The sequence below is a fragment of the Psammomys obesus genome, unplaced genomic scaffold (assembly GCF_907164565.1).
Source record: "Psammomys obesus unplaced genomic scaffold, mPsaObe1.curated_primary_1811, whole genome shotgun sequence".
In the NCBI taxonomy this organism is placed as follows: domain Eukaryota; kingdom Metazoa; phylum Chordata; class Mammalia; order Rodentia; family Muridae; genus Psammomys; species Psammomys obesus.
Genome location: NW_026585626.1, coordinates 14,372,139 through 14,382,958, shown reverse-complemented (window position 1 = coordinate 14,382,958; position 10,820 = coordinate 14,372,139). Strand labels below are relative to the sequence as shown.

The 10,820-nt window shown below is 41.8% G+C and overlaps 1 protein-coding gene across 5 annotated transcripts in view; it reads right to left on the bottom strand.

The window, feature by feature from the left end:
* Positions 1-9,034: 9,034 nt before the first annotated feature.
* Positions 9,035-10,820, bottom strand: part of Ccdc138 (coiled-coil domain containing 138) — a 68,782-nt gene continuing 66,996 nt past the window's right edge. For 3 of the 5 annotated variants that reach the window (XM_055614260.1, XM_055614285.1, XM_055614276.1), the window contains one exon: positions 9,035-9,545. In XM_055614260.1, the coding sequence (XP_055470235.1) occupies positions 9,380-9,545 (166 nt within the window). In that variant the 3' untranslated portion in view covers positions 9,035-9,379. Of the gene's footprint in view, positions 9,546-10,327; positions 10,431-10,820 lie in introns of all 5 variants that reach the window. The other 2 variants (XM_055614267.1, XM_055614294.1) reach the window with 2 other exon arrangements.

Genomic DNA, 10,820 nt, shown 5'->3' with positions numbered 1-10,820 from the left:
GCTGCTATTAGCTTAAAACCTAAAGGTCAGTGCCATGGTGTGTGAATGTATCTTTAACTTTATTTGTACCTTATACGGTCCTTCTTCAGGAAGGGGCACTTTACACAATCAAGACATGCCTGTGCCAATATGGGCAGGGTAGTTCATTGAGTAGGAATGAGTCTAGGAAGACCTGGTCTTCAGATAAGAAGGAAGCACACAGAGCCAGGGATGGAGGAGGAAGGTGTGCCACTCCACCTGCTCCCTTAACATCTCCTCACCTCCAGGTTACTAGGTCTTACTCAGATAACCTGCATCGTGTAATCCAAATGCTGATTTTTATAAACACCCCTCTCCCTCACCCCCCCCATCTGGTTGCAAACTTTGTTCCAAGAAGCTCCTGTCTCAATGTTGTGTAAACACTGTTCCTCAATTGTCCCCTGATAATGCCAATAAAACAGCTTACGCCCAATCACTGAGCAGGAGAGAGAAAAGGGCCCTGCCAGCCAGGGGTAAGAGGAGTTGGAGGAAGTAAGGGATTCAGCTATGGGCTGATGTCCAGGCAGCTCAGCAGGGAAAGACACAAAGTGCAAGTACCTCTGAGCTATGTGCTGGGAGGAGCCAGATTAATTTAGAGGGTTAAGAATAGAGTTAATACTACTTAGGACTGTGCTGTAAAGCTTGTTAAAATAATGTAATGGAGTCTCAATTAGTTGGGTGATAGCTGGGTTAAAAGAGAAACTAAGAGAAACAGTTTTATAAAAATTACTGTAATACCACCCCACTGTTACCGCTCCGTATTTGTTTTATTACATAGGGGAATTTATCAATATAACAGAACATGGACCTGTTCTGACTCCTGAGAGACTGTACTTGCAGGCATGGCTGTAGGACCTAGGTCTTGAGCACTGCAGCTGTGTGGACCTGGTACACAGTGCCAGACCTCATACCTGGCTACTTGCAGGAAAACCATGTTGTGTTCTCAGAAGCAACCCAGCCTACCCGAAGCCTCTGTCTGCATGTTCCTGGCCCTTACCCTTTTTCATAGTACACACCTTAGAGATGTACAGATCTTCCCCAAATTAAACTTAACTTCTGCCAAGTTCCCATAAATGCAACTTCCCAGACTCATAGTCAGTGACCACATTTGCAATTCTGCTCCCAACCTCCCCTAGGCGGGAAGTTAGCCCCCAAATGGGTGCCAGGCCACTAACTGTTATTCAGTCCCTGCGCCTGGTACCTTTTCTATGAAGGCATTCACTAATCAGTCTATTTGACCAAGAAGTCTCTACTCACAGCCTCTTCGCTTAAGTAACCATTGGATTCCAAGTAAGTGCACAACATTACAGATTTGGTTTCTTTGTGTTGTTCTTGTTTTTGTTTTTTTCCACTTAACACGATTTCAGTCAGTTTTCTCCATGAATCCAGACAATTGTCATTTTATTATGCTAACTTTTGTGGAATATGTTAAGTGGATTATTAAACTTCAGATATGTAGTAAGTTATTGGGAATTTTTTGTTATTGGAAATTTTTATAGATATAAATTAGATTGCTTTAAACACTACAAATACTTTTAACATATATTCCTTATTTGAAATTATTTACTTAAGCCAAGCAAGTCCTACAAACACAGAAGCCTGGCTAATAGTTACATATATTCCATTACATTTTCATGACAAATGGAGTTTACAGAACCTTATTTTAAGGTAAATACTTAAAAGATGATCATTAGCATTCATAACTTCTGGGTAATAAGGTAGATTAATATCTGCTCTGTACCACCACATAAAAGGCAAGAGTTAGAATCAAAAAGCAATAGGCCCTGTTCCTATAAAGAAAGAGCTAACACAAGAGAAACAAGCACAGCTGAGATTTTTCTCCACCAAGAAGCAGGAAGGCCGGAGTCCAGCTGTATGTGATGCTCCAACCCCTGCCAGATGGGGACGGCTTGTCACCTCAAACAGGGAGAATGTCTGTGCCATTGAGACAGCATGGGGTGTGGTGGCTAGGGAGTGCAAGAGACCATGGAACGAAGAAGGATGTGGTGTAGGGGCAGAGTTCAGGTCTGGAGATAGCAGCCAGATAAGGCTATACTCCAGCTCACCCAAACAAGCTATGCCAAGTTTGGTGTAGCCTCCTGAAGGCTGAGCAGGAAGAGGCCTCTAGTGACAGTGGCAGACACAGATAGGTATATCCCACAGGGACTCAGTCACAGAAAACCTCAGATGTGATCCCTGTACATCGCAGACAAGGTATAATTGAGGGCAAGGGACTCACTTCTGGCAGGAAGTGGACTGAACTGGCCTGAGTAACTAGGACAGGTAGCCACCACTGCCACTTATAGATGATAGAAAAGACAACTGAATGCAAGGGGAACCACGTCATCCCAACAAGGAAGCAGTACTGATGGCCAATATGCCTTCAGTTTCTTCTTGCACATGGTAAATTTTCTGTGTAATACATGAATTTTTTTGCTCAGCTCCTGATTTTGTATCTCATAAAAACATACTTCTCTGGCTGTCCTGCTCTCTGTACTCTACAATACCCCTGCCATCATCCTGCTAACCCTTACGTTTCTCATTGCTTCGTAAATACCGATACCTTGTTTTTATTAAATTTTTATTTTTTATATTAATTACAGTTTTTTCATTTTGTATCCCAGCTGTAGCCCCCTCCCCCATTCCCTCCCAATCCCACCCTTCCTCTCTCATCTCCTCCCTGTCCCTCTCTAAGTCCACTGATAGGGGAGGTCCTCTTCCTCTTTCATTTGACCCTAGCTTATCAGGTCTCACCAAGACAGGCTGCAATACCTTTAACTAAAAAAAAAAAAAAAAAAAAAAAAAAAAAAAAAAAAAAAAAAAAAAACCTTTCTTTGTTCTTTTGTTTTTCTTTAAGACAGGGTCTTATTATGTAGCCATAGTTGGCCTGCTTCTCACATTTGGAGACCAGGTTGGCCTCACATTCACAGATCAAAAGTGTGTGCCACCACTCTAGACTGACTCTCATAATGACAATAAGCCTGATGCTTTCCATATTAGTCAAAGCAGTTCCCAGGGAATGGAATCTGAATAAAAATACCCCCTTAGCTGCCCTGCGTCTAGGAGGCTGTTAGGAATCTGTTGTTTTCTCTGTTTACCCTTTGCTTTTGCTCACAAGTGCTAGGTCATCTGGGACACCCCACACCCCTCCCAGGCACCTACATCCTAACTCATACTTTCCCAAACTACCTAAATCCAACTGTCTCTCTGACAACACAACTTCTGTTTGTTGGTTTTTTTGTTTTGTTTTGTTTTGTTTTGTTTTTTGAAACAAGGTTTCTCTGTGTAGCCCCTGGCTGTCCTAGAACTCACTCTGTTGGCCAGGCTGGCCTCAAACTTAAAGAGATATACCTGCCTCTGCCTCCCAAGTGCTGGGATTAAACTTGGGAGCCACCACTACACTGCACAACTTTTAAAGAAACACAATTCCACCTGGGCTATGCTAGCCCCCAGACCGTTCCAGATTCCCACTCCTTGATAACAACAAGGTTTCCCCCTTGTCCACACTAATCTCCATATCCCCTATTCCCTGGTAGGTAGCCCTGGTCATGTCCAGCCTGCTGCTCTTTCTCTGTGCTCTGGACTCTTCCAAATGCCTCTGGATGGTCTCTCTCTCTTCTACAATAAAAACCTCCCCCCCAAGCATGGGGGGAGGTTTCTTTACTTTCTCCCTCACATACAATAACAAGCAAACTAAAGGGTGTCCTGTGGATTGGTTCTGAATTCAGAAACATACAGGGAAATTTCTGGACTGATTTAGGGGACTCAGGAAATGGAATCTTGATCAAGCAATGTTAGCCCAGGTGGCATTACCTTATCAGGCACCCTTATGTGTCCATAGGCCTTGATTCCCTTTATACCTTCCTGTTGGTGACCTCCAGCTATGTCAAGGCCACCTCACTCTCACCATATTTTTCCCCAAAGAAACACCTAAGATGCCCCTATAATACAAGGTTCTTCAGAAAACATCCGCCTTACTGGTCTTCCAACCTTCAATCTGCTTAAATCTACCTAAGGTTCCCAGGATCACTGAGGGTGAGAGAAGAGACCTGATTTCTCAGGGCTAGTTAAGTCTTTTCCAAAAAACCAAATCCTCTCCATTCATATCTGATTCCACACCCAATTGTTGGCTTCTAAACACCCCCACACCTTACCGGTTTTCCCTTGACACCAGTACCTTCCACCTAATTCAGGAAAACCCCGCAATTAACCAGTCTTGCCTAGCCAGGTTTACAACCTTTTACCACCTTGTCCCTAGGGCACTCATTTTCCTTATGGCACAACTGAAAAGTTAAACTGTACCCGATAACCTGCTTCACCCTTTTCCACAGCTCTCCTACAGCACAGGGCTGTTCTGGATGTGCTGGCCAAACGCCTATATATGCCTGCCTAGTAACTGCACAGGGACTTGTACCTTGGCCTGCTCTTGCCTACCATTTTTCTTGCCCCTCCAGATTACCTACTGCCCATGCTGGCCTCTACTCCAATAAAAGCAAAAACAGCTCTCTGATTCACCCCCTTACGAACAACTCTAGGCATCCTCTCCAGGCTTGCAACTGGTGGTAGGCCTAGAAATCTTCACATCAATGAATCTCTGTCTCTCCAGCTCTGAGAACACCTTGAGAAAATTTTGATCAGCTTGACACCCACCCTTCAAGGTCGACTTGATTCTTTGGCCACTGAGGGGCTCCAAAACTACAGAGGGCTAGACCTCCTGCCTACAGTCCACAGAGAAACATGAATTCTCCTACAGGAACAATGCTGTTTCTACACCAACAAATCAAAACTAGTTTACAACAGGGCCCAAAGATAGCAAGTTTCACTCCAGACAAGTCCTCCGTTCCCTCCCATCCTGGCCTCTCCCCTTTCTTGCCCCCTTCCTCCTTATTGTTCAGGTACTTATTTTTTTATCTTATCTTTTAAACTTTTACAGAGATTCTACCTGGACAACTTACTGCTATCATAGTCTGCCACACTTGACAAGATAAAGTCAAAGCTCCTCTCAGATATATATATATGATATCATATATATATATGCACCATTTCTTTGGATGTAACTACTTCCTGATTGGGAGGATTATTATTTTGGGATTCTTAGGTCTGAAGTGACTCTGATGTGGAAAAAAGGGAGATTCCCATCTCTCCTTAAAACCAAGACCCTAAACTGGGCTCAAAGTTCCAGGAAGTCAGCCATTTGTATAATTCCCAAAGGTGGAAAAAGGAAAGCAGCTGACTTTAACCCCAGTGGTTGCTAAAACAGACAACAGACCTATCCCCCCTCCTGTAATTAAAAACAAACAAACAAACTTACGTAGAAAAAAATAAAACAGCTTATTTCTGTTCCTAATTACTCCCTGCCCTTCCCTCACCCTGAAAAGCCCCACTTAGATTGTTTGCTGTTGTGCACTCACACTAGTCACGGTGCTGCTGGTCTTAGTATGCCTCTTCAGGCTAAATAAGCTCTGTTCTTGCTGGTGAAGTTAGTCTAAATTTTCATTCTCTGTTTCCTTCTTCAAACTCAGTTCTTGCAGGGACAACCTGGCAGGGCACGGACATGAGGAAACACTAGGAAAGTTAAAGGTCCTTTAAAGAAACCTTTGAGGTTTGCCACGTCCAATAGAGGCTCATTTCAGCCTCCCAGCAGAGAAGGGAGCAGATTGGTTCTAGAGGGGCCCTATGTAAGATTCTAGCCCAGCCAAACAGACTGGCAACACTGAACCTGCGTGCTCTCTCCTTACCAGGACCAAGGGTGTTGCAGAGGCTTTGCAACTACTCTCAGGCTCAATACCTGAGAGAAGGTCAACAGCAACTCTGCCTGCAGCTCCAGCTCCTTAACATCAAGGCCCACACTGGCTCAGTCCCCTGCCGCAGCTGCTTATATTATGTCTGGAAAAGTACAAGGATATAGCTCTTGTGTCGTGCCGATGTCTGGAAGAAGTCAGAAGCCAGACAATGCTCAGAATACAACAGGCCATCTTGTATGTGATCTTGTGTTTATCCATAGAATTAACAGTAACATCAGCCACAGACATCTTTCTGGTTTGGCCTCATCTCAACCAGCTACTATGGATTTATCAAGAAGTGCTTTTAGACTTCTGCATAAACAACTGTAGACTTTAAGATACAAAGAATTGCTTTTTAAGCCTTATATAAGTTAATTCCTTTGATGTTTACATTTTACTGGAACTGACCAGATTGACTAGAATTATTTAAGAAAAACAAATCTCTAAGTGGGCTTTGGATTCAGTAACTACAAGTTTCTGTAAATACTTCAATTTTTTAAAAAATATATTTATTTATTATTTATATAGTGTTCTGCCATACACACCAGAAGAGGGCACCATATCTCACTATAGATGGTTATGAGCCACCATGTAGTTGCTGGGGATTGAACTCAGGAGGACCAGTGTTAAGAACAACCAGTGTTCTTAACCTCTGAGCTATCTCTCCAGCCCAATATTTCAATTTTTAAGACAGGAAAAGTTGTAGTGATAGGCTTCAACCTACTTGGAAATTATTCAGATTTAAAAAAAATAGGTGTATGAGTATTTTGTCGGCATGTATGTATCACATGCATGCCTGGCACCTAGAGAAGCCAGAAGAGGGCAAGTGGATGTCCTGGAACTGGAGTTAGAGACTGCTGTTAACCATATGTGAGAGCTAGGAATTGAACCCAGATCCTCTGGGAGAGCAGCCAGTATGCTCTTAACTAGGGAGCCATCTCTCCAGCCCCATGGATAGTGACATTTTCATAAGTAGACATTATTTAATTTTAAGGTTTCAAGTTATCAAAAAGATTTTTGAAACTAGTTTTTAAAGAGACACGGCTTATAAAACATTATTATTCTCAATTCCCAGTCTGCCATTTAAAATTAATGTTGTATTCAGCCTTTGTCAGAGATGCTTATTACAGTAGTGGGCAGTAAATGCGGAAATACACAATTGGCCAAAGTGTCAAGGCTAAGTGATGGAGTTCTCCACCCTACATGGACATCTGCACCACTGGAAAGACTCAGGGTGCAGAAGAGGGTGAGGAAAGTCTGTAAGGACTAGTGGATAAAGGAGTGTGCAGAAAAAAAAAGTCAAAAGTCCTCTGGACACGACAAAGCTGCTGCACCCATGAGCTCACTGACGCTGTGGTTTTCTGCATCACACCTCTCTATGGCTACACCTGTCATTCTACCATGATAGTAGAGGGCTCCACCTTTCCTTGGGGTAATACTGGTAGTTAATGGTTGCTGGAGATGGGGATCTCATTTTCCTCAGAAGTGTAGCCTCTGATATGGTCCAGAATAACTTTTATTATGTTGAGATATGTTCCTTCTATTCCCACTTTCTTCAGAAATTTTATCCTGAAGGTCTTTTGGATTTTGTTAAAAATCCTTTCTGTACCTATTGAGATGATCTTGTGAATTTTGTTTTGAATCCACTTATGTGATGTTTTACATTATTGCATGTTTATTTATGCATGTTGAACCATTCCTGTATCTCTGGAATGAAGCCAACCTGATCATGGTGAGTGATCTTTTTGATGTGTTCTTGAATTTGGGCTGCAAGTTTGCAGTGTTTTGTTGCTGATGTTGTTTGAGAAAATAATCTCCTGATTGAGAAGATAACAAACAGCTTAATGAAATAAGGAAGTTAATGCAAGCCATGAAAGGAGAATTAAAAAAAAGAGACAGAAATGTTAAAGAAAAAATAATCTGAACTGTTGGAAATTAAAAACATACGAATTCACTTCAGAAGGTCTGTGCAAAGTCTCACCAACAGAATGGATCAAATAGAAGACAATCTGAGCTTGAAGATAAGGTCTAGGAACTGGAATAACCAAACAAGGACAAAGATAAAATTAGAAGATATCAGTGAGAATTCCAAGACCTAAGTGACACTATGAAAAGACCAAACCTATGGGCAATAGGCCTAGAAAGGGAGTCTAGTTCTAAAGGCATAGAAAACATTAAAAAAAAAAAAAAAGACAATTTTCTAAGCTTAGAAAAAGAGATGGTTATCCAGACTGTACTGGTTAGTAGGCAAGTCTGTGGAACATTTAAAAAAAAAATGTTCTTTTTAAAAATTATTTTTATGTCATGTGTATCATTGCATTGGTATTTTGCCTGCATGTATTTCTGGGTGAGGCTACCAGATCTCCTGGAACTGGAACTACACACAATTTTGAGTTGTCATGTGGATGCTGGGAATTGAACCCAGGACCTCTAGAAGAGCAGCCAGTGTTCTTAAGCGCTGAGCCATCTCTCCAGCCGCTGGGACGTTTTCTTGACCAATGAATGACATTGGAGGGCTCAGCCCACTGTGGGTGGGCAACTCCTGTCCAGGTATTACTGGGCTGTATAAAAAGCAAGACGAGTGAGCTATGGAGAGCAAGGTAGCAAGCAGCACCTTCCATGGTCTCTGCTTCAGCTCCTGCCCCCAGGTTCCCGTCAGTCCCAGACCAGACTGTCCTCAGACCGTGACGTGGAAGTGCGAGATAAAATAAGCCCTTTTCTCCCAAGTTGCTTTGGTCAGTGTTTTATTCCAGAAATAAAAAGCAAACAGACACCAAAAGATGTTCCAAATAAATGGACCTAAGACAGAGGCAAGTGCTAGTGTTCTGATATCTGACAAAACAGGCTTCAAACTAAAACTAGTGATAAAAGATAAAGACAGTCATTTCATGCTGCTTAAAAGACCACCAGGAGGATATGATGACTCTTAACACATATATACCCAGTTCATAAAACAATACTGCATATATCATATGCACGCCTATGTTGGGCTGTAGCTCAGCAAGCACCCCCTAATAACCATAACACAGGTAAGTAAAAATAAAATAGAACAACAAATAAAAGGTAAGTACTTGCCTGGCTGTGGTGGCATATGCCTTTAATCCCAGAACCTGGAAGGCAGAGGCAGGCAACTGTCTATGAGTTTGAGGTCAGCCTTATCTACACATCCAGTTCCAGGATAGTCAGTGCTACATAAAAACCCTGTTTTTTAGGAAAAAAAAAAAAAAAAGTACTTTGCTATAAAAATTTAGTTTATTTTCACATAAGAACAAATTATATTCCAAATAATCACATAATTTCAAGAAAGACTTTTCTTCAAATGTTTTATAAAAGTAACCTAATGCCTGAAGTTCCGGAAGTGTCACCTTGCACAGTCATTAGCACTACTTTAAACGGAAACACTCTAAAACATCCTACTCTCTACGGGCCTCAATTACATAGCTGAGAAATCTTTCTAGATATTTTTCATGATAAATGATGCTGTTGATAACTTTATAGAATCTTCCTTTGGTGATTTTTATACTTTGACAAATAATGAACACATAGGCAGACACAGACACATACATACACACACTTTTCTAATGGCTGCTACTGGAAACCAGGGAGTTATTTTTTGTTAAACCCAGGTTGAACAGAGTTGAATTTAGGTTAATACAGAGAAAAGCGTGCTCTGGATGTGTTGTCCTTTGTATTTCCTGAAGCATCAGGTGAATGGTGAAAACTTCAAAGAGCTTCTTGTTACTCCTGTAAAAGAATAGGTATATTTAATTACTTATAAACTTGAAGGAACTTATGCAAACGAGAGGAAACAGCACTTATTTTTTTAAAACAACAGACAAAATAGATGACTACAGGATTAAAATGCTAAGAAAACTAGGTTTTATGAGCTAAGTCTTAAGTGGAAAAACATCAAAGGCAAAAAAAGAAAATAGAACACAGGGAACTTCCCAGAAAATCATACTCCAACCAAGGACTATTCGTGGAGATGACCTGGAACCCCTGCACAGGTGTAGCCCATGGCAGTTCAGTGTCCAAGTGGTTTACATAGTAATGGGAAGAGGGACTGCCTCTGACATAATCTGATTAGCCTGCTCGTTGATCACTTCCCCCTGAGGGGGGAGCAGCCTTACCAGGCCACAGTAGAGGACAATGCAGCCACCTTTGATGAGAACTGATAAACTAAGATCAGAAAGAAGAGGAGAACCTCCCCTATCAGTGGACTTGGGGAGGGGCATGCATGCAGAAAGGGGAGGGAGGGTGGGATCGGCAGGGGAGGAGGGAGGGGCTTATGGGGGGATACAAAATGAATAAAGTGTAATTAATAAAAAATTAAAAAAAAAGAAAATAGTTTATATTCTGAGAACTGAACCCTATTTACTAACAGAGAATAACTACTGGGAACAAGTGATTTCCCCTTCCAACAGTTAGACAGATCCAAGCAGCTATCTATAGGCTCCAAAGAGGCAATACACTACTTTTCAATCACTCCTCTAATAGACATTCAAGCTCGATGCAGCGGCACACACCTTTAATCCCAGCACTCTGAGGCAGAGGCGGGTAGAGTCGAGTTCCAGGACAGCCTGTTCTACACAGCAAGGTCCAGGATATCCATGGCTACATGGAGAGACCCTGTCTCACAAAACAAAAGGAAGAGGAGAGAGAAGAATGAAAAACAAAGAAGACTGAAGAAGATGAGGAGAAAGAAGAGGAAGAGAAGAAAAGGCATTCGGTAATTTCATTTTAATTGGAATACTATCTTAAATGTAAAACAGAACTCAACCATATTTTATTTTCTTATCTGGTTACATTTGCTTCTTCAGAGAAATTATCAAATAACGCAGTATTAAAGAAGGTAGAGACTGGTGTTTTCCCTAGAGCTTGTTGGTCATGCAGCCTAGCCAATCAGTGAGCTCCAGGTTCAATGAGAGACCCTATCACAAAAAAGAAGACACTTGACATCAACCTTGGGCTTACACACACACACACACACACACACACACACACACACACACACACACA